The sequence below is a fragment of the Botrytis byssoidea genome, assembly GCF_014898295.1.
Source record: "Botrytis byssoidea strain MUCL 94 chromosome Unknown BBYS_017, whole genome shotgun sequence".
NCBI lineage: Eukaryota > Fungi > Ascomycota > Leotiomycetes > Helotiales > Sclerotiniaceae > Botrytis > Botrytis byssoidea.
This window is the reverse complement of record NW_024065858.1, coordinates 49,781-73,499: the sequence shown is the minus strand read 5'-3', so window position 1 is coordinate 73,499 and position 23,719 is coordinate 49,781. Positions and strand designations below refer to the sequence as shown.

Here is a 23,719-nt window from a genome sequence, read left to right as displayed (position 1 = left end):
AGAACTCATCAATTCAATGTTGCTCAAGTAAAGATAATAAAGAACTCAAGAAATTAAAGAATAATTAAACTTTTTTACGATACATTTCCATCCTGCCAATCCAACTCTCTAATATCCCTCTTCGACTTCGACGTCAGCTTATCCCATCCATATCTTCTAACCCATCCTTTCCACTCATCCAATCTTCTCCAATGCGGATAATCTACATTTATCATCGGCCATGACCATTTCCCCAACACGAACATTTCGAATAATTTTGCATCCGATAATTTATTACTGGAAGACTCTATGACCTGCCATTCCTGGTCATATATGCGTTGATCACTGGCCCTGATTAATAATTGAAATCTCTGCAATTTTAAACCATCGCGCAGTTTATAAAGAATAGATTTGACAGATACGCATCCTCTAGGTCTATCTTGAGGAACGAGAAAGAAATCATATCCTAGAGATAAAGATTTCAAGGTCGCTTTGTGACGAAAAATGAATGAGTAGAATGGCGTATCAAAAGATCTTACCTTGGAGACACGAAGGTGTTCAAGATGGGGGAATGTGTTAGAATAGAAACCATCCTGGTTTGTTAATTCCATTGAGTCGCTCGGAAATCGAGAGGACATGTTCAATGTAATATCTAATGATCGAAGGGATTGCATGGATCCCATGAACATACTCATAGATTTAGCGATTACTCTGCTGTACTCGTGAGTTGTTGCGCTATTGCTAACAGGATTGATACCAATTCTGAGATTCTCGACTTTTGATGTCATATCCTGCATATCATGGAGGAAGCTAGTGTGAATTTCATATGATGGTCCAGTTTGATCGTCGTCATCATGGAAACCTTGACTAGCAAAAAGATCGATTGGAAAAGTATCCAATACCAAATTTCGAACAGGATTCTGAAGTAGTCGTGTTGCGAGTAATATACTAAGATGTCTGATACTGGATCTTGTAGGAAATGTAGTATCGTAAGAGTCGTAGAGTGCATCCGGCTCACGATTCCATCTTCGCATGAGTCGCATCCATGCTAATGTAAAATTGATCTCCGAAGGCGAAAATGGACATTCGTTCGCGGTGGCTGTAACGGATTTAATCGAGGGTAGTTTCGAAAGAGAATGAGACAGCATGACCGGATCACAATGTTTCATCCTGTCCTGGACAATTTGTCCCAACAAGGTATTAACCTTCCTTTCACAAGTTAACATACTCTCAATTTTGGTATATCTATTGACAGTTTGAACTTCATGATCAAATTCCAACATATCCAAATCTCCAACATATATTTTGACATGTTTGATAACCCTCGCTAGCCACGGCGAGCCAGCAACAGATCGTAATCGAGTCATATCGTCAAGATGTGGTCGAATGGAAAATACACCATGTTCGATATGATTTCCAGTACGAATATTAAAAAGACCGGTGACGGATACACCACTCCAAGCTCTTGATGTAAGACGGAGATTAATGACATCTTTCGCGGCAAGTAAATCAACAACTCGGCATTTCAATTCAGTGGGCAGGGTGGAGAAAAGGCTCGAGTCCTCGAAAGGCATTGCATCGGTAGATGAATATCCTTGGGTTGGCATTATGAATAACCTTGATGATTGAGAAGAATGAAGATATTGGGAAAGAAACTTGGTGGTTTTAAGCAAATGACATTTTATGCAACACTGTCGTACCTGATTGATTTGCTGATGAGCTGCCGTATATAAATGATTTGTTGATGAGCCATTATTAAAGACCTTGTCTAGATGCCAACACTTTAAAAGAAGTATCGGTCTGAATGGCCATCGAGGTCAAACTTCCAGGACAATGGACACCCAAATAAAGGCCATAAGCGCCTACCAGTGCACTTGCTGATGGTTCACGTCGCTTTTGAATTTCTTAGGGCTCCTGTTGACGATTACTTGATGATGAGATTATAATTAGTCCACGAGGAAAATTGAAACTAATTATTATTCCAAGATCACACATCGTATAGTTTATGTCCGATCGAGAGCCAACATTCGTGATGTTCACCACCTGAATGATGGCTGGAATTCGGCGACCCCAACTTAGGGTGACCGCCATTCAGTCCATAGCCATGAGACACAACACTTGTTGAGATCTGATGAGCGTTCAAGGTTGCAGTTTAGTACCCCAGCCTATATCTTCTGGATTATTGGAGTTCTCATGAACGATGCATGCGGCATCCCTACACATGTCGAGGAAAATTGCCGTCTCCATCGGAAAATCTATTTCCCGAGTCAATTTAACAACACCGAGATGGATCATTTCTATTTCATTCTATTTTAGTTCAAAATTCTCCATTGCGAACTTCAGACATTTATAACTATTCGAAAAGATAGAGTCTCGGAAGGAAAAAATACATCGGTTGGTATACTGGATTTTAATGATATTGTGTTGGTGTGATTACGACTCGAGTGACAGGCATATGCGCAGCTTAGCATTTTCCTATAATCACTTCAAAAGTCGTCGATTGGTATCCCATCCACGGAACATGATTTGAATCAGATTGTTATCCAGCCAAAGATATCGAGATTTACATGAGACATGTGGTTACACATCAAGAGTTTATGTATTAGGTCTTCTACTTAATAAGTATCATTACTGTATGAAGAAAAGTCTTCCACCACAATGCCAGATTCCCATATTCCGAGCAACTTTGCAATCCAGCGATTTCATGGCCAACAACTTGCAGCTATTCCGTCCTATTCCTCCCTACAGATGTGCACTAAATTCCGAAACGAAAACAGTATCTCAAGTTTGCTCTTGAATTTATCCTGAGAGATTATTGATTGTCTCTCCTGAGTGGAGACATCAAGGAATGACATAGATTTGCGAGACTAAGCGGTCATATTTTCAAAACTCAGAGTGAAGGATGGTTGGACTTAGAAGATTGTATTTTCAACGTTGCGTTGTACATCGAGAAATTCAGCTTGGCAATCTACTCCCCGTCGGTAACATCGAAAGGTCTTTAAATCAAGCAAGTCAAGTGACCCAGTCAAGTTGGATGCCATGTTCAACAAGAAGATCGAGTCCTCCCAAATCAAGGTCAGGATCATAAGAAAGTTCTAAATCACCTGAAACAATGGCAAGATATGTTAAATCTAGATGGTGTAGACACATTTCTTGGAGCTCCAATAATTTTGTGCGTGGACAAAGATTGTACCAAGGAATATTAAACATTAGAGAATTGTCAGCGTCGATAATTTCATTGATAGTGCCATTTGGTGAAGGGCGAGGCGACACTTGCATAGACGCAATTGAAGCGATAGCAGGCCGACCAACGGGAATTTGAAGTGCTGTGGCAGGTATTGAATTGAACGGTTGAACTTGTGCTGGGAATTCCGATCTCAGATGACCATCGAGTGAGGGACCACCGATGTTAGTTGATAATGCTTCCACAGAAAGACTTGAATCGATGATAGGTAAAACTCTTGTTGGAGAAGCAGCTACAGCAAACACAGTAGCAGGAGGGTGTTGGCCCAGTGCTGGAAAGAAAGCTATAGGCTCTGCTGGACCAATCTTTGGAGGTGAAGTAGCATGCATTGCACAAGAAGCAATGGCAGATGATGAGAATGGTGTGGGAACCATTGATGTGACCTGTGCAACGTTTCGTGAAGTATGAATACGCCTATCTTGCTTTGAAAGATTGCTTGACACCAGGCGACTATTTGAATGTTCCATACCATTGTGAGACATTGAGAGCAAGCCTACCGTACCACCTGCTGAAGGCGTTTGATCCGATTCTTCTGAAAGAACCGAGACTGCCGACGAGTAGGAAAGGTTGATTTGAGTAGAAGCATCCTTTGAAGAAAATTTCTCGGTACTGGAATGTCCGGTATTGCTTTGCGATAAATTTGGAGGCGCAACATTGTAAAAGATTGAGTTCGATCGTTCCTGTTGTCTCTGAACGCGTGATATCAGACGAGTATGCTTTGGTGTAACCCGTGAAGCTCTGAGAGATCGGGCTCGTGTCTCTAGAGGTGCACATCTTGACGCTCTATCAATGGCAGTTGGAGGTGAAGATTTCTTGCGGACCTTTCGACTGTGAAATGAACCTCTGTCGAGAAGCGGGACAACAGGCTCAACCAGAGGTGGTGATGAAATTTCAAGATCATTCGTGAGTCTGTGATGTCCAGCAGCTCTATCAACATCTTCAACTCCACTAGAAGTATCTTTTGCTGTTCGATGTCTCTTAATTCGAGGAATTTCGATAGGTTCATCGTCAAACTCATTTAAGAACCCTATGAACCCTTGCTCTTGTGACTCATCTTTAGAACCTTCGGCCGATCCCTCTTCACCGTCTGAGAATCCAACCCATTCATCTTGCATCCCTGCCAACTTTACATAGAAATTCCTCTGGTGATTCCAATGCTTCCGCGATTTGTAGTTCAATCCAGGAGGGCAATCACGAACGACGTCAAGTCGACCTGTTTTTGGAATTTCATCCGCTGAGGAAAGTTAGTCTTATAAAGGAACATTTGAATTCAAGGTGAACTGGCGGCTTTCGACATTGTAACCCAGGATGTATTTAGAACAAAAGATAGAGACATGAACCTCTGGCCGTTGTACATTTTGCCGAGCACTATATGTGACCTTCCGCTTCGCCTATTCTTCGATCTTCCACGGCGCTAATGGACCGCTGTGCTCCCTATAACATTGTGATTGTTAATCAATGTCGAATTCATGCTAAAATCGATGAACGAGAAAAACACGACGATCAAATGCAGAAAAACTCGCTCAAGTTTGAGATTTGTTGGGCGGCAACCATACTGCCGTCTTTCGATAGGAAGAATTCCACTCGATTGATCAGAAATCAATGAGACAATTGAAACTGATTTGAAGGGGAAATAATCCAATCATTACTGGAAAGGGAAAGAATTCAATTGTGGGCAAATGAAGGTGATTGATTGCCTACATTGTTATTTGTACCTTTTTCGTTCGAGGATTCTTTCTTGTCTGACTTTCAACAGAACTTGAGGAGGTTAATTTGATGAGAATGCGAGGTGTTAATAGTTCTGATGAAATTGTGTTTTGTGTGTGGGAACTCTGTTGTTTATTTCTCATGACATATGAGGAAAGTGTGAAAACTGTTCCTTCCTATCTGAAACTAAAACCCAAGAACACAAAATTAATTGGTCTCGGATATGAATAGTGTGTGAAGACGGTCTTTTTAAATTTGAAAGCAAGATCGAAGAACACAAAATTAATTGGTCTCAGATACCTGACTTTTCACGCTGTTATCGTGTGAAATTAAATTGTGGCAGCGGAAAACCAACTTTGATGTCGCTCATAAGGCCAAGGAGCATTTGCGTATCAATCAACGAGGGATTTAAGTGAGCGAGAAGTATGGAGAGGTTGCATTTCCGAGCAATGATGAGCATCAGCTAGAACCGTTCGTGGGAACCGTCAGGAATTGCCACTGTTCAGCGATCTCATCAATGAACGTGTAATGCGGGGAGGAGTGAGAAGGAGAGAGAAGAGAGGAGACAAGGATTAAAGAGAATAAATATCGAAATTGCTGTGTCGTATGGAAAGGTATTGGGGGAAATTTTTGTTTAATCTCGGCTGAAGGAAAAAGAAAAAAAGGAAAGAGGAAATTTGTCGCAAGAGAACTTGAAGTTATTCAGATCGCGTAAAGAAACGGCGCTAATCCCTATTTGATAAAATTATATCTGCTTTACCCACGCACTCACCGCCAGCCGTCTCTTAAGCTATTTTCCCAGAGCTCACTTTTACTTGCCGGGGGTTACTTCCATATGATAAAGAAAGTCAAAAGCCTTGTGAAATCATCTCAATCTGTCAATGTCGTGGCGATCTAGTTCATCGCCGCCCAAGGCCAACGTCTACTCTGCTACTCACTTTCCAGTATTTGCGATTGATGTCATCCATTGAGTCTATGAAGAGAAACCTGAAAATCAAGTTATTCATACAAAAGTAACATCTCTCAACAGAAGACATAGCTGTCTGTCGAATAGCCCTGTACAATGTGTGGTAACAAGAGTTCCGATGCTATTCTGATAGTAAACCTCAATCTGAGCAGTGACATGAACACTGGAACAAAAGGAGTTGTTTGATTGTCTCGAGTCAGTTGAACCAATGATGACAATGGAGAGTATCTGACATTGATAGCCCTTTGTTTGCTTAATTGTAGGTTTATAATCATGAGTGTTATGAAATATTAAAGTAGAGTCTAATGGGCAAAGTATCGAATCAAAGCAACCTTTTTCCTTAGAACTTTCCGGAAGCTTTACAAAACTAGATCTCAATGCAATTCTCATCGATATCATGAACAATGATATTTTCTCTGGGATAGCATGAGACCCTTCTAGACTAAGCTATGTTGATATTAATCCGTATTGGTTTCATGTAAGACATCGGTACAATCTGATATATTGTTCTCGAAATCTGGTCCACCTCGAATGGGTTATGATTGTAGGCCCTTGTTGATTAGAGCTTTCCAGAAAAACGATATATGCTATCATGATGATTATGGCATCAATTACATGTGAGAGCGACTGCCGAATGAACCGGGGCTGCAAGTATCAACTACTAATGCTTACGGCTCTTTGTTCAACATCCAATAGTCGATGTGGAAGTGAGAAGAATGGTATTGTGCCTCCAAAGAACACAACTATGTTATCACTTTGAATACTAGATACCAAACTCCACTCTAAACACCCTCGACTGCCCCCCTTTCCCTTCATCGTTGTCCCGCCATACCGATTCCGAGCCCGACAGAACCTGAAGCATCGTAAGTAGAAAGTTGTAAGAGGGATTCCATGCTTATAGAACTTGGATATCAGGAGATTGTATTGTCCAAGAAATTTCAGGATGACATCAAGAAGGCTTGGAATTATGGTGATAAATTTCAACACAGGCATTTGACTGTTTGAAAAGAAAAAGAGACGTGTGAGAACACCCGGCATTATGGACTAGATATAATGATGGAAGCTATTACCGGAACGATTTGTTAAATCGAATTGAACGTAAATTGGTAAATTCAGTAGAATCTCGTCCTGCCATATCCTTTGTGGATCGATTGGTGACGTTGAGAATTGCGCTACCGTTCCTGACTAAACACGCTTTAAAGGGCTTCCCGGCCGGAACGCGTTCCCCGGTGAGCTTGTACGCACTAAATAAGCTCTGACCTCCGTCATATCAATTTCAAGCATCGCTCCCGAGGTCCGCAAATATATTTTTCTGATGTTTAAATATTCACTCGAAATATGTCGCATTTACATGTGAATTCTACAATTAATTCGATCACATATCATGATCGATGATTGGCCCAGCATCATGCGCGCAACCAGAAGGAGCATGAATATCACGGGTTGACGCGTTTCGCGAATTTCGACTCCTTGTAAGTTTGTCGATATGATACGATACAAAACGTCTGTCTCGACTTCCTACGGCGCGAATGAGTACTTATTCACTTGAAGTACTATCGCGGATCTTTCACCAACTATCGTACCTCGCTTCCTAATATCAGCAATACCAAATCCACTACCATATTTCAATACTGCCAGGGTCGATAAATCATCACCGACCAGGCTTCGACGTATCTTGAAAGTAACGGTCAAATCCATGTAAGTATGGCCGTATATTGATAGCTCTCTTCGATAAAAACCCAATCTCTAACCTCTAAGATTTCCAGTTCTCTCGATCGCAATCCAAACATCAACAAACACAAACGCAAACAATCAGACAAAATGCACTCACCAACTCCCGACCCGCAGACCCCAACCTCCGCCTCTCGCGAGAACAAACCTGAGCCTGGCACTGGTAATGGTGCGAGTACCGGCAAACCAAAGACGGTCTCTGTTACGGTCGTAGATCAACAGGGTGATGAGATTACATTCAAGATTAAGCGCGCCAAGCCTATGTTGAAGATCATGGAGGCTTATTGTCAGCATAAGGAAATTGGGGATTCGCAGAGTGTGAGATTTCTCTACGACGGTACCAGAGTCAAGAAAGAAGACACAGCGGATAGTCTAGAAATGGATGTTGAAGCTCGGCTTGATGTTTTTTTGGAGCAGCAAGGAGGTGGTCATTATTAAGTTCTAGGTTAAATGGAGGAGTGAGTAGATTCTATTCTAGTGGAATGTGGGAGGTGGAATGCGGAATGCGGAATATGGTGCTGACGTGATGTCTGATATAGCTACATAGCTCACAACTTAAGGGTTCGTTTGGTATTGGGTTTGAGGGAATTGAAGGCGCAAGACGGCGGTGTAGAAAAGCACATTCGAGAGAATTATGAGATATAATACAAATACGAGGGGTCAATTAATGGAGTGGATCTCTTCGATTTATTCTCATCCAATATCATAAGGTTGGAGATAATGGAGCACGTCTCCACTCCATTCCATAATTTCTTCTTCCTCCCCCCTTTACAGTCTACCCCAATCCTCCCATCTCTCAAATGCTTATCTTCTTAATATTCTTTCGCTTCCCCTCTTCCATTTTCTCCACATAAAGCCCTCTCCATCTTCCCTCCGTCCCCCATCTCTCACCTCCACGCCTAGCTCAAGTTAAACAACCCTCCTCTTAAACTCAAGCTTAGCAGCCGAGTTTGGACTAACCATCGTATTACTGAAATGATTCCCCGGTCTCTCCCCCCCTTTACCCTCTTTATCACCCACTAATCTGAAATCCCAATTTTTCAATATTTCCACCAGTATGATTTTAATCTCTGTGGCTGCGAAGAAGCGACCGGGGCATGCGTGGTTCTGTGGGTGGAGGATTAGTGCGTGTTATTTTTGTGTTTGAAGAAACGGGGAAGAATTAACGAAGGAAGAAGAAAGGAAGAGGAAAGGAGGAAGAAAGAAAAGGATGAGATCTGAAAGCGGTATGCGGCGAGAATAGGAGAGATGAAGGAATGAATATGTATTGGGACAAGGAGTTTGTATTAAAAAAGATTTGAAAAGTGTGATTGTAAAACCAGAAAACATACCCCATGTCCAAAATTCATGCTCTCTTTATTTGTCGTCACAAGTTGATATTTTGATTCATTCCCCGGTGCTTCACGTAGCGTCGACCATCTAAACGGCGAAAAAGTTTCGGGAGGATCAATTGCCGGAATATTGGAAGGACCATGAGGAAGCCAAGAGACATTCGGAACGGACATGTTGATTGTGTAGGCATCGAATGATACACGTGTTCCAGTAGGGATGTTCTCACCAGTAGAGAGTCGAATAGGCGAGGTTGTTGAACGAAGGTTGGAGACTGGGTTTCGTTAGTATATCAGAAGGGTAGCAGATGGCTATTGAAAAAAACCACTGGGTCTTGATATATGTTTTGGGAAGAAAGTGTGGGGTAGGGGGACAAAACTCACCCAGCTCAACAGGACTGAGCCTCTGGCTTTCCTTAAGGAGACTGTCCATTTTCTTCAATTTAGGTAATGATTGATTCTTCAAATTTTTGTTCCCGCTGCTGTCAACTTCCCATCCATCCTCCGCCAGAACTTGATCGATTTCCTCGCGAAGAGGCGCGATGAATTGTGGATGAGCTGCTAAATCGAATAATACGTGTGTGAGAGCTGAGCCCGTTGTATGAATAGCAGCAAAAGACAAGCTGAGTTGATGTTGCGCTAAAGCAAGCGGATCCTCCTTCTTTTCATTCGACCATCTCATAAGCCAACTAACAGCTGTGCCCTGGTTATCCTTGGATTCATCATCTTTGTCCACTCCTTCTCCTTCCCTGAATCGTTGAATGCGTTCCTCGATAATCGGTCTCAATAACTCTGCCCCCACAGCTTTATGTTGCTCTATCACTTTGATCTCTGGTAAGAAGGGGGTCGCGAAAGGTCTAAGCCACGTTGGATATTTAGCCACGCGCTCTCTTGCTCGTACTACATACTCCGTAAATTGAGTACTAATAGTAATCCATTCTTCGGTTCGACTCAGCGGTATTCCCACAAAGATTCTTCCGCTGAGAAGGGCAACAATCTTGACAAATGTTCCGTGCACAGTAAATTGAGTCCAATTTTCACACGTTCCGAATTCTTTATCTATTGCAAAACGTGTTTCGTCTTGGAGAGGTTCAAGAGTAGATGCTAGGTGATGATTCAAATCGATCTTGACGGCTTTGATGAGTGGGGAACTGTCTTTGCCAATACCGGTGTGCTCGCCTATAAATAAACGATCTATTTCCTTTTGGAAAGAAGCTTTGTTTTCAGGGAGATTGCGGAAATCGTCATGCATATTCAAGGGGAGGACGACTGTTGGGGGATTGCTGGGGAGGACGTAGGCGGTTTTAGGATACTGTTTGGTGTAAGTTTGGATGTTAGGGTAAATAAGGGTTGATTCGATTGGATGAAAAGGCTCTTACTTTGGCAGTCCCTTCAAGCAATGCAGCTCTGAAATCGCTATCACTAGGATCACCCACGATTGGGAGGTCCAAGTTTTTAGGTCGGAAAAGTATAGCTCGGACAACATATATAAGGAGAAGGACTGCCGAAGCCCCTAGAACGAGTGTTGAAGGCATCGTGTCTTTGCTTCTATCGACGAGTGCTGGCGAAATGTTGATAAAGAATCTTGCGTCGCTCAACTTGAGCTGAGTTATATTTAGTGGTAGCTGTATTCAACGATTAGTATGGTTTTCTCTAGATGTATATATCCTTAGGTGCTTGATAACGGTTCAGCATCTTTAAATAGCTGAGACTTACACCAGTAAAACGAAATACAAAAGTATTTATAGAAGCCCAGCAAAAGCTTTCCGATAACTATAAACCTCGAATAAAATGAGAAAGTAAACGATTGAATGCTCCAACTCTTTGCGAGGACCCAAACGCACATATATATGCAACCGCGTTGTCGCCAATCGATCCTCTCCTCAATGTTCGATCCCGTTACCTACCTGCAAATGCAAATCCCTCATCCACTGTGATTGACATTGTACATCCTACCACTTGTGAATGATACTCCACACATCTACCTCCACCTCGACCCCACACCATCCTGTCCACGACAATCCGTTACTCTCGGACTTCTAATTTGTGTCCGTCTTCGAACTTTCGAACTTTCGAACGTCCAATAACGAGCATAGGGTCCATTTGATCCGTATTTCAATTGGATGAATGAATCATTTTAATGTTAAAGCGCGAAACAGCGGACATTTTTGAGAAATATAATCCAAAGTTTATTAAGCTTTTACCTCGTGTTATGTGTGAGACTGGGGCCATGATGAAAACTCGTTGGTGTCGGCTCGGGATCTCAGAATTCCGGTATGAAGTGTTTGAATACTTTGACAATCTTGTTGCCTGTGACCTGAGGCAGACAAGTAATTTTCGGCATCTTAGTATTCCGGGATGAAGCATTTGAAGGCTCTTGTGCAGTCACCTGATTGACAACCTTACATAACGTTGTTGGCTGTGACCTGACGTTGTTTGACCTACTCAACAATAATGAAACAATTCTGAAAAGAATCAATAATTCTTTACTACCACACGCGTATACAACCATGCCCCTCTTCTCATCTTGCAAGAGCTGCGCGGGGATTTGACTACACTAAACGCGTCTAAGGCGCCTAATCACGTGTTGGTATGATATTCGGCAACTCCGGGAATTCCTACTAACATCTTCATTAGTAGACGATACATCTCCTTCGTTCATCCACCCATCAAATGTCAAGCATCGAGAATTGAAGACTTAAACGTCACCAATACCATACCACTTAATATGTTACAGTTATAAGTGCTCTCTATTTCGCGTCTAAATATAGATGCCTTCCCAGCCAATATTCCTTTCAATATTCCTAATTTCCAGCTCAATGCGTTCGCCAAATTGGGCTATAGGCAGGCCATAGTATCAAAGATTATCGATCAAAGATCTAAATTATATCAAGACAGGAAATGTTTGCGCAATTGATTCCTGATACGGATCCCCTGTAAACCACTTGTTCCAGCAAGGCTGTAAAATGTCGCAGGTGTTGGGGTCCAAATTATCCGCCGGTACTAACAATTGAGCCGCTTGCTGGTTTTGGAGATACCATAAGATTGTGCACATAGTCGATTCACATAGTTTCAGCTATCAGATACGAAGAATACGGCGTCGCTCCTGACCAGCTCCATGTTGATGCAGTCATAGGATGAATCGAACCATGTTCAAAAGAGAGCTTATGCTCCATATCGTGTCTGAGAGTTTGGAGCTATCGCCGACGATGATTTGCTTTCAATTCTATCGAATTCCTTGACCAGGAAAATTTGAATCTATTCTCGATTTACTGGTGCCTGATCTGATATCATCAATATTCCGGGTCCTTTCGTCTCCTTAGGTTATGTCTTACTTTCATAGCCTTAAATGTATCAGAAATGATTACAGCTTAGAGCATTCGAAGTCTTACTCAGTACCTTACTTGATGACTGGTTGGCCGTTGCTGATTCTCCATGTTTGTGGGGTTATCGGTAGACTCATTGAGGAGGCGACGACTTGGCCAATAATCTTCACACAGTCTATCAGCCTCGAGCCTGTTCGATTATATTGGCAATAAGTTCCTGTTTGATAGAGTGAAGAGATCATCATTCAGAAGTGCGGTGAGTCTTGATCAGTATATGGCTGAAATTGGCTGGAACGGCAAGTGCCTTGCGCCTTTATAATACAGAAGCCTTGACGAAAATGCAAAGAAGAAATGCTTCACTCATCATTGGTTAATGCATCATTTGTTTTCTTGTGATTCACAGAAATATGTTGTGGCATATGTTCGAATCTGGGTATTATCCGCTGTGAGATTATGATACGTTACCCATTCTCAGGCGGAGAATTAATTTGCATGGATGCCCTGTTCATCAAATGATGCAGAATCAAAGTTTTGGCAGTTTTGGACCAATGGGTGCGGCTGAAATATTTGTTCAATTGCTTACTTTTCATGCCAAGTATGAGGTTTGAAGATAAAAATATCTCTTTTGCCTGTGCCAAGATGCTGAAACTTTTTACCCACACCAAAAGGAATTAAAGTCTTTTCCATAAGATCGTAATAGTGTTGCTAAAGCAAAATTCACGCCATGCTATGCTCATTCGTCCATTCAACGAAGCTGCAAATCCTTCACCCCATTTCGACGACACCTCACTTGGCTTACAAGCATTACCATGCGTTCTTTGCGCCAACTCTAACCAATTTTTTTAAATCACCGAAACTGTAAATTTCCATGTATTGAATGTACTCTCAGCCCTATCAGCCGAATGAATCTTTCGTAAGACATAAAAAAAGTCGAATTCCCACGAGGAAATGAAGATCAAGCCAGAGTCATGTAACAGGAAAGCCTAACCGAAGACATGCAGAAATCAGATGAAGCATCAAAGCGAACAGCAAGGTCAAGGACGCCGACTGCATGTTTACAGTGTCAGAAGAGAAAGCAAAAATGTAGTAGGGAACAACCGTGTAGGCATTGTTCGAGGAGATATCCGCCAGTGGAATGTATCTATACCTTTGAAGGGTAGGTTCTCCATCACTTTTGTATGAAAGCTACTAATGTGTCACTTTCCAAAGAAAGCATAAGATGGTACTACTTCCGTCCCCAGATAGATTATCTGTACCCGATGACGCCCCTGCATCTTTCTATGCAGATCAAGAAACCTCGGCGGCTCGACTTTCTTCCATTCCTTCCTCTGAAAGTTTCTCGAGCACAGTATCGGATGAAGCACATCATCGAGTATTTGAGCAAAATTCACCAGAAGAGAATATGAGCTATATGCCCACATTTGATATCACCAACTCGGATCCATTCAGGTCCAAGCCTCTTTACCAAGGAGTCTTGGGCACTACAATGCCTACCTCTGTGACTGGATCATACGGCGAGCAAGCAATGGACCCAAATGAATTGGAATTACCACCTGTACCACAAGTTCCGGGAAACACACCAGACCAAATCCCATTCTACGATTATATGAATAGTCTGCAAATAGAGACAGGGAGCTGGAACCAGTCTTCCAACTTGAATCCAAATTCAGGCATGATCGATTTACAGAGTCAATCATATTTCGGTCTAGTTTCAACGCAGACCACAAGTTCTCAATCATTTGATTTCAATGGCTCTCCTGCTTTTCATCAAAATTTTGGGCATGATGGGATGTCAAACTTGGATAGTCCCCCGAATATTTCGTTCTCTCCGGAAACACCAGATCATCAGAATTCGGATTATGGAACAACGGATGGGTATCCGGGATCGTACTACTAGTTACCAGGGATTGAGAATTATGAGATTTTACAGTCTTTTGATGTGTTCAAGCCTTCCATGCTTCGGGTACGACATTATTTTGAGTGAAGTAAACTAAAAACGACTTCTATGTGTGGATATCATACCGAAAATCTTCAACCACAATTACCTACTCGAAAATTCTCCTGAGTGGTTATCCAAAGACGGAAATATTTAATTGGGTTTCCAAGAGTTCGATTTGCAGTTCAAAAACCAGAGGTTTCAGGTCCTGGTGCTGATTTAAATTTTCCAATGTTTCAAACTTTTGAATCCATTTCAAACACTCATAGTTTCTATCCATTCTACCAGTCCAGTCCAGTTTACCGCATACTCTGACACCAAGCTACAAATCTTCACTCCGATACACACCGACTGGCAGCTCAGAATAGAAGCTTGTGAAGTCTTCCTGTGCTTTCAAGAAAGGAAAACTAGATAATGAGTATCAAAGACTGCGTGGGTTTATCATAACTGAGCCTTACACGATTACCAACATCTCTATTGCATCATTCCTGGCCGACTATCAAGGTATGGAGATACTCAGATTGCTTTTCCGATCTATATTCATCACTTGATGCTATATATTGTTTATTTGGAATCGCGTCGCATCAGATATACATCAAAACGTCCATTATTGAACGCGTTCGATCTTTCTGAAAGAGAAACGAGGGGTGGATAAACTCTTATCGCATTGCGGAACCTGGAATATGTTAGTTTTTTTCACATACATGTCAGCTCTCAAAGTCAGACGCACAGTGCTTAGATTTTTATTTTTTGGTAGTGGTTAAGCAAGGAGTTTGGAGCGAAAACTTGGGATAAGATGACATAGATTACTATCGAATTGTTATTTCAATAAAGTACCTAGACAGACATTTTGTTCAACTCACATATCCTTTCTCTGAATTAAACCCGTTATGCGATTTTTCTATGATGGGTTCCTATCTATGCAAATGTTCAAGCTCTTCGTTTCCTTACTGTTTGTTCTCTTCGTCTTTTACCTCTAAGAATCTTGGACATGAGGTCATGGGTCGTGATAAACCTTCTATAGACTTGAAGGATTTTCTTTTCCCCGGAAATCAAAAGGTAAGCTACATACCTAGACGTGCGACACAATATTCCCCATTCCTTGAGGAAATCTGAAAAGCTCGATAGTCTGAATGTAATAATCTATAACAGAGCGAATTTCGACGTCTATGTCACCACTAGAACATGGGATGAGAGTGGAGACGGCGATAAATGCGAGCAATCCTATCCTCTTGCCCGATGAAAGCTTTATCCTCTTCATCATTCCAATATGAAGATTTTCCAGAAGACATCTCTGTACATATCGTTTTAATGGAATAAGAAAGTATCACCACTTTCTTCCTCCAAAGGTGAGAATACGATATGCAACAAACCCCATCTTGAGAATCGAGGGGTAAGTGTCGGTCGGAATAAAGTGAAGCCTAAAACGAAGTGAAGTTTCAAGTGAATACTACCAACCATATCTACCAACCTGTCTACCTCTACCAAAATCCCAAACAATGGCCAACAACACCAACTCAATCCTGATCTCCCCATACCAAGGGAATCAATCCAATGCCGACGACCCAAATCAAATCTTAAGAACATGAAGCTTTTCATTTTGGTAGAAAGCTGGTCTGGGGGAACTATCGCAAGATGCGCATTGTTGTAGATGTGCAGCAAAACTTTCTCGTAAAAGGATGAATGGTAATCTATTGGCTGGAGGATGTTAAGTGAATATTGAGGATGGGAAGTTAAGCTTGCTGCTGAAGAAGAATAATAATAATAAGTAAGTGGTGGGGGACGACGAGATGACCTCTTGCTTCTGGGAATTTGGCAATTGAGAGGTAGGTAAGGGATGGATTCGAAAATTGCTCTCCTCTTGAGCCTGTTTTCATTGGGATTGGAATTGAAGCTTTTCATTTTGGTGGAAATACCTTTTTTGATAACTATCGTGAGATCTAATTTTTGTAGATGTGCAACAAAACTTTTCTGTAAGGATGAATGAGAATCTATTGGCTAGAAGATAAGTGAATGCTGAGATGTTAGGTACTCAGATACGGACAAGGTGAAGCTCATTACTAAGCAATGGGTAATCGGCGATGAGGTAACCTCTGGCTTATGATATTTGACGATTGAGAGCTACGGGTTTGAAACTTGATATCCTCTTGAACCCAGATTCATGAGAAGAGAAATTGAAGCTTTTCAGTTTGGTGGAAAGGCTTCTTTTGGAAACTATCGTGAGATCTGACTTTTGTAGATATGCAACAAAACTTCTCGAGAAGGAATCAGGACGAGCTTGAGCGGTGAGGGAGCGACGTTAGGCGAAGTGAATTCTGGTTGTGCGGAGTGAGTTGTGAGTTGTGAGTCTTGAGGAATGAAGATGGAGATGTAGTCAAGCAATTCTATATCGACGGCTTCAACGAACTTCAAAGTTGATCTCCTCATCAATCCAGACTCGGAGGATCAAAAATGAAGCTTTTATTTGCGCTGAAAGCCTCAAAAACTCGATTATCGCGAGATCTATATTTTGTAGATATGCAACAAAACTTTTCGATACAACAGATAGGAGATAGAAGATAGTAGATACCTACCGATAGCAAGTGAATATGAAAGACGTGAGATCAGACGACATCGATCCCATCAAACTTTATCTTTGTACTGCTCAAGGACTTCAAAGTTGGTCTCCTCATGGATGGGAATCTGGGAAGGAAAAAATGAAGCTTTTATTCTGAGTGTAGAAGATGGAATTTGAAGGTATTCCGAGATCTATAATTTTGAGACATGCAACAAAACTTTCCAGTGCAGAATCCATTGCGTATGAGTGGATGAAGATAAGGATGAATGGAGATAAGAATGTGGTGAGGATGTGAAGTGTGTTTGAGTGAATTTGGGGGTGAAATCTGAATGGAGAGAGAAATTCGGCTGTGCTTGGGTCAGTCGAAGGAATGGATGAGTATGAAAGAAGGCGCTTGCATAGGAGATACTTGTTATATCGATGATGGTTTTGTAAACTCTGGTAATAAGGAAAATTTGACTCATGGGAAATGTAAGATGGAATGATGAAATACAAAGATAGAGTTGGAAACATGTAGGGTGAACTTTATGGCTCTATGATTTTCTGGAGGTGATGGGACAAACCACTTCTTGCCGTGTAAATTGAATAACACTGTGGTTCTTTCAGAAAATATTCTGAGCTACATTTGTCAGAAATTCCATCCGCTTGAGGCATCCTATACTCATTTTCATTTCAGAGTCACCCCTCGATCAAGAGGCGAACCATTCCTCAATAGCCATCTATGATTGTCCAGTAAGCTTTGCTCCAATCGCTTCGTTGATTGCGTGATACTCATTCAGAGAACAATCAAACCCAGAAACACAAAACTCGCTCCCCATCCACATTCATGTGACCAAGGGATGTTCCGATTCTCACACTCTCCCACAAGTAGCTTGAATCTTTGCAGGCTTCCATACAGCTCGCGAATCATGTTTACACAAGCTTGCATCCATATTCACAATCATTGACACCCTGAGCGAAAGATTTTAGTATCTATTCTTGCACAGAAAGAGCATAGAAGATGATTGGAGTCCCTGTAGTACCTCAGTCTCGTGCGTACTTGACAAACAATGTAGTTTAAGAATTGCTAAGAGTACAAGCAATTCCGGATGCTAGGTATTATGTGTGTCTTCGAGTTCGCTATCCTCAAGGTTCTACCGTTTTTTCATTCCTATTAGTGGGATCCAAATGTAGTCTATGATGCGCAATGATCATCGAGCTAGCTAACTCTCAAACATTGTTCTAGATGTTGATGCATATCATTACATCTCCTGTCGATCGAGTCCCGAATTTCCACTTTTCCATAACTCTATGACCTGCGTATATTTTGACATGTCGAATTCGGTAATTTGGCCATAGATCTTGAAGAGAGTCTGTAGATAATTCGATATTCATTTGGTGAGGCTTTGTGATTACAACTTCATCTACAAATGATTTGACAGGATTAGCTATCACTCAAGCTTGACAGATGAGGCAAAACTTCCTATCGCAAGAGTCAGGTAGCAAACAAATATCATGAATCAATAATTTGATCGACAAAAGATGAGTGTGTCCGTGAGTTGACTTAACCCTTCACCTCGAGATGCGGAACCGAATTAAGAAGAGTGGCGGAGTCGTTAATTGAGATAGATAAGCAGCTCAACGTCCAATAAGTAGTCAGGTACTTCGCAGCAAGAGAAGGCTATTTTGATGCGCCTCTTAATAGCTCAGCAAAAGCATGCCCAGGTGGAATGCAGAATATGAGGATTTCTAAGGTTGCTTTGCATTTGCTTTGATGTAGTGGCGCATGCGTTACTCGTCGTATTATGTAATCATGCATTACTAAGCAAGCCTTCTGTCTGCTTAAATCTTCATCTCTACGGATGCATGTTCGCAGAGTTCGACAAATCCTCAACATATTGTTGAATTTGGGCTCTATACTATCCGAAAATTCTTAGCATTGCGTGATGCAATGTTCATTATCTCATATCCTGTCATTGATCATCATTTTCGTGTCATCCTGGTCGCGTTTTCCCACTCTCAGTCATCCAATCGACTTTCACAAACACGATCTTTGCCAGCAGTACCTGCACATCATTTAAATTTTTGATTTCAGGCTGAATATTCATTCTCGTACCTGGTGTGGTGTATGAGTGACCACTTCACTGGGCTTTACTTTCAACAATGGTTGGCTACTCGGAAATGACTTGATCTTCATTCATACTTGCATCCCTCCTATTACAGAGCTAATATAACTCGGTGTTGATGTGTTGTACTTCAAAGGACTCAAGGCTTTGTAAGATCTTACTTTTCAATCAACAACAACATCGAAATAATGCCAAAAAGTTACTTCCATCTTTTCTTTTTCGAGATGTCGTTGGATGAGGTTGACGATGTACGACAGTGAATGATCTTGATCGGTCATTTCGCACATGCTTCGGTCAAGCGACCAAAATGTATTTTGTCTCCGAGTACATACATACACAAGTAACCTCACGCGGATATTGTCATTCCTTCAACGCGACTCAACCCCAGCTTTTGCCCCACACCCCGCAAGTAGCGGGTAGTGAATCCAAGGATCGGTAGATCTTCCGAATCCCGAATTTTAGTCTTGGAATATGTATCTATTTCTCTCGCAGTACCTCCTATACCAAGATGACTCGGCGAAGGAAGGCACTTGATAGAGATCCTAGCAATATCGTAGATCATTTCCTTTGTAAATGATAGACTTATTGAATCATTAAATTGATTGTTCCACATCTACTTCGGCACGTTTTTAGTTTTCCGAGCAAAATTTCTCAACTCATGAAAGTCACGTTCTAATGATCCCGAGATTCGTTAGACAAAGGGCGATTGTATTGCAACTCATGTCAATTTTATGGGAAGCCTTAGTTTTTGAGTTTTTTTTTAAATGTATTGGTTGTTGACTTAAATTGTCTAACATTGGAAATTGAGATGATTAATAAATCTGGAAAGCTATTGATTGTTTCTGATGTTGTTTGGCCTATGATCTTTTGTTGTTCGCAAACTACTAATCCTTGCTACAGGCCTTTTTACTAGCCAACGTTGTAGCGTACTACAGGGTCAAGGACATGCCTCGCATGCTTTTCACTCGCATTGCGCTGGGATGCGATCAGATTTCACTAGGGATACGGGGCGCAGGATGATCATTGATATCAAAATGGTTTGCATCAAATGCCATTTTGGGATCAATTCTATTTCCTTGTGATGGTAAGCCAAGGTTAAGCTTCCACACAGAAGTGCTTCTATGAACTTCGGGCCTTTTGACCCTACGCATTCACTTACCCTTATGACGTGAGCTAAGTATCAAGCGAAATGAATTTCACTCAAACTATTCATGAGCGCATGCTCGTTCTTGGCATCTTGAGTATCTATAGGTTCATATCATATCGTCCCATTTTTGAAATAAATACCCCTCTCCTGAGGGCATCATTCGGGCAACATTTACCCCTTGTTCGAGCATATATTTCACATCACTTGCTACCCCATTTGAAATTATTAACAGTGACCCGTTACTACCCCTCCTTTGAGGCCCTACTAGCTTACTTTTCAGTTCTACAAAAGAGCTCCAAGTCCCCTCCACGTCTTCTTCAAAACCACAAATTCAACGACTCCTTTCCTTCTTCCTAATCCATGATCATAATTCCTTCTTGATACCTCTTCCTACATTGCAATACCTTTAATCAGTAATAATCATTCGATCCTTCTTTGGTATTTACTATCATGAAGACTTCCCTTTTAGCGGGAGTGCTAGGCACTGTCGTTAGTTTCGTCTCTGGTTCTACATTTAGTCCAGTTAGACCTCCTGCGATTCCTTTGGCCGGTATTTTTAACAATCTCTCGATTCGAGGATAAATCTAATTTGAAGTAGTCAAATCACCATACATGAATACATGGTTGGAGGCAGGAAGTACTGGTGCTAGTGGAGGTATCCTCCCGGGGTATTGGCCGTAAGTTTTCTTCCTCGTTTCTGTATCAGAACCCAAAGCTAACAATCATTTAGTCGTTTCTGGGCGTAAGTCAAAGTTCTTTGCTACATGATGTATACTCTAACAAAGTGGATAGCGGACCTCAACCTGATGGTTCAGTTGCTGGAGGAGCCGGTTCTGTCACAGCTTGGGCTGGTCTCATCAAAGTGTAAGTACTCTTGGACTATCATGATTATCGATCCCAGGTCTTCCCCAATTACATTTGCTAAATTGTACCTAGGGACGGCACATCTTACACCTGGATGGGTGCTGCAGGTGTCAATGGCATTGTTCCACCAAGTGTTACTCAAGATCATATGGAGTATACTTCAACTAGATCAACATTCTTGATGACTGTCGCTGGAAAAGTATCAATGAATATTACATTTTTATCCCCGCTTACGCCAGATGATATTCGACGACAATCGGTTATTGGTACATATCTTTATGTATCTGTAAAATCATTGGACAGTGCTACTCATGCTGTTGAGTTGTACTGTGACACATCTGCAGGTAAGTTTGTTCTCGTCTAGATTGAAGGAGCTATGCTAACATACAATTCAGAATGGACTTCCATCCACAAATCGGATACAGTACAATGGAAGTGAGTTGTCCTAATTTCAGAATTCTTGCGAACAATCATTCTGACTTCTATTTAGTTATACCGTAAACGATGGCATTGGCTCTCATCGAAGTTGGAGACAGGATCAAAGCGAATTCAATGCGGATTATGCAGATGATCAAGCTCATTGGGGTTACTGGCTGTGGTCTACCAAAGCCGTCAATGGAATGACATACCAATCGGGACAAGATTCCGTCGTTCGCGGAAATTTCCTCAACAATGGTTCTCTTCCAAACACTCAGGACACAGTCTACAGAGCTATCGAAGATGCTTGGCCAGTATTTGGATTTGCTAACAATCTCGGAAATGTCGGAAGTACTCCGGTTGAAACACTTTACACCATTGTTCATGCTCAAGAAAACGCAATCATTTTCCTCGGAGAAGGTGGATTAAGACCTGTTCCTTCTTTGTGGGCTAGTTACTGGGATTCCGATATCTCTTTGGTTTGTGGATTATCTTCCGCTTTCGATTCCATGCTGATTGCTTTAGGTCACCGATTTTTACAACGATTGGTCCATGAAATGGGGTGTCTGGGACCATAAAATTGCTGTCGACTCTCTTGTAGCCGGTGGTCAAGATTACTTGACTATCACTTCCCTTTCAGCTCGTCAAGCATTCGGAGCTGTTCAACTTTGCGGAACTCCGGATAAGCCATACTACTTTCTCAAAGAAATTAGTTCCGATGGTAATACTCAGACTGTTGATGTCATGTTCCCAGCTATGCCTATCTTTCTCTATTCCAACCCTGCATTGTTGAAGTACATGCTTGATCCTCTTTATGAGAACCAAGAAGCCGGCCACTTTCCTCAGGAATATTCTCTCCATGATTTAGGTGCCAACTATCCTCGTGCGATCGGACATCCAACTGGTGATGGAGGCAAGTTCTTCCCTTGATCAACAATATTTACATACTAATTATGAATAGAACCTATGCCCCTTGAGGAATGTGGAAATATGATCATCATGACTCTCGCCTACTCTCAACATGCTTCTGACACCGCATATCTGTCTCAACATTACCCATTGCTCAAACAATGGACTACTTTCCTGGTTGCTGAAGCTTTGATTCCAGCAAATCAACTCTCCACCGATGATTTCCAAGGCACCCTCGCAAATCAAACCAATCTTGCTCTCAAGGGTATTATCGCAATCGAAGCAATGTCAGTGATTGCAAATATCACCGGAAATTCCGCCGATGCATTGAACTATACAAATATTGCACACGATTACCTTACACAATGGGAGAAACTTGCCATTGTCCCAGCAACTGCATCTGTTCCAGAACATACCAAATTGGCCTATCAAGATAATACTGGACATGGTCTTTTGTATAACCTTTACGCGGATACACTTTTGAAGCTCAATTTCGTTCCAAAACGAATTTACGATATGCAAAGCGAATACTACCCAACAATTGCTAATGTGTATGGTGTTCAACTTGACTCCAGAAATGTTTGCACCAAATGTAAGTTTCATGCATATCTTCTACGCTGCAGCTACTAACAATGTTTTCAAACAGCCGATTGGGAAATGTGGGCAGCAGCAATCGCATCTCCGTCCACAAAGTCCATGTTCATCTCCAAGCTTGCAACATGGATTGGTGTCACTCCAACTGACCGCGCCTTCACCGATCTTTACAACACTCAAACGTCAGAGTAAGTTATCACATTCATACTCACTACTTCTATCATGCAGAATGTACTAACACAATCACAGCTGGTGGTCTGGCCCCTTCATCGCTCGTCCAGTCGTTGGCGGTCATTTCGCTCTTCTTGCAATTTGATGGCTCGCCAGCAACAACACCTAATAGAGAGATCGAATGCGAAGCCAAATGCAGTCTTACATGTGACGCTCAATGTGACACAGAAGATTGAAGCATGGCAGTCGAATATAAGGCATAGATGACGAAGCATCTGTTACGATACATGGCACACGGCAGTTAGAGATTAATTATGGGGTTTTGGTGATATCTCTTTTGGGTCTTTGGTGGGAATCTTGGGATATTTTGGCATTTACAATGTTTTCCAGCTAGAGATACCACGCACGCTTTATTTTGATATGTTCACGGAAGAGCTCGAATTCCATACATAATTTTATTCGATTCGATTCAATTCATTCCTGTCTTTTGGATATGAATCAATTGACTGAATGAAGAAGGATCCTTCATTTGTACATATTTATTAGCATGGCCGTACAACCCTCAAACACAACATTGCAGTTGCTTGGGCATACAGAGTACAATGAGCAAATTTTTCTTTTTACATATCGCGACTGCTTTTGTTTCATTCCATTTTATTTCACATCCCATATTCACAACTCGACTTTGTGTTCTTTTTTCGATACTGCGACATTCATAGATACTAGGATTGCTTAAA

At 41.6% G+C, this 23,719-nt stretch overlaps 6 protein-coding genes across 6 annotated transcripts; 3 read left to right on the top strand and 3 right to left on the bottom strand.

The window, feature by feature from the left end:
• Nucleotides 1–74: 74 nt before the first annotated feature.
• Nucleotides 75–1,586, bottom strand: EAE97_008096 (uncharacterized protein; the record flags this gene model as incomplete). Its single annotated transcript, XM_038878610.1, has 1 exon — nucleotides 75–1,586. One exon carries the CDS (start codon nucleotides 1,584–1,586, stop codon nucleotides 75–77), a length of 1,512 nt encoding a protein of 503 aa, XP_038730290.1.
• A 1,405-nt stretch (nucleotides 1,587–2,991) lies between these two features.
• EAE97_008095 (uncharacterized protein) lies at nucleotides 2,992–4,520 on the bottom strand (the record flags this gene model as incomplete). The annotated part of the gene is made up of 2 exons (XM_038878609.1): nucleotides 2,992–4,457; nucleotides 4,505–4,520. 2 exons carry the CDS (start codon nucleotides 4,518–4,520, stop codon nucleotides 2,992–2,994), a joined length of 1,482 nt encoding a protein of 493 aa, XP_038730289.1.
• A 3,198-nt stretch (nucleotides 4,521–7,718) lies between these two features.
• On the top strand, nucleotides 7,719–8,066 carry EAE97_008094 (uncharacterized protein; the record flags this gene model as incomplete). The annotated part of the gene is made up of 1 exon (XM_038878608.1): nucleotides 7,719–8,066. One exon carries the CDS (start codon nucleotides 7,719–7,721, stop codon nucleotides 8,064–8,066), a length of 348 nt encoding a protein of 115 aa, XP_038730288.1.
• A 471-nt stretch (nucleotides 8,067–8,537) lies between these two features.
• On the bottom strand, nucleotides 8,538–10,491 carry EAE97_008093 (uncharacterized protein; the record flags this gene model as incomplete). The annotated part of the gene is made up of 4 exons (XM_038878607.1): nucleotides 8,538–8,735; nucleotides 8,960–9,231; nucleotides 9,341–10,268; nucleotides 10,336–10,491. The coding sequence occupies 4 exons, from the start codon at nucleotides 10,489–10,491 to the stop codon at nucleotides 8,538–8,540; spliced, it is 1,554 nt and encodes a 517-aa protein (XP_038730287.1).
• Nucleotides 10,492–13,277: 2,786 nt separating this feature from the next.
• EAE97_008092 (uncharacterized protein) lies at nucleotides 13,278–15,094 on the top strand (the record flags this gene model as incomplete). Its single annotated transcript, XM_038878606.1, has 2 exons — nucleotides 13,278–13,438; nucleotides 13,492–15,094. 2 exons carry the CDS (start codon nucleotides 13,278–13,280, stop codon nucleotides 14,177–14,179), a joined length of 849 nt encoding a protein of 282 aa, XP_038730286.1. The 3' UTR covers nucleotides 14,180–15,094.
• Nucleotides 15,095–20,477: 5,383 nt separating this feature from the next.
• Nucleotides 20,478–23,127, top strand: EAE97_008091 (uncharacterized protein; the record flags this gene model as incomplete). The annotated part of the gene is made up of 11 exons (XM_038878605.1): nucleotides 20,478–20,577; nucleotides 20,626–20,704; nucleotides 20,758–20,769; nucleotides 20,820–20,891; nucleotides 20,964–21,235; nucleotides 21,287–21,326; nucleotides 21,382–21,787; nucleotides 21,834–22,221; nucleotides 22,270–22,809; nucleotides 22,864–22,999; nucleotides 23,061–23,127. The coding sequence occupies 11 exons, from the start codon at nucleotides 20,478–20,480 to the stop codon at nucleotides 23,125–23,127; spliced, it is 2,112 nt and encodes a 703-aa protein (XP_038730285.1).
• Nucleotides 23,128–23,719: the final 592 nt, after the last annotated feature.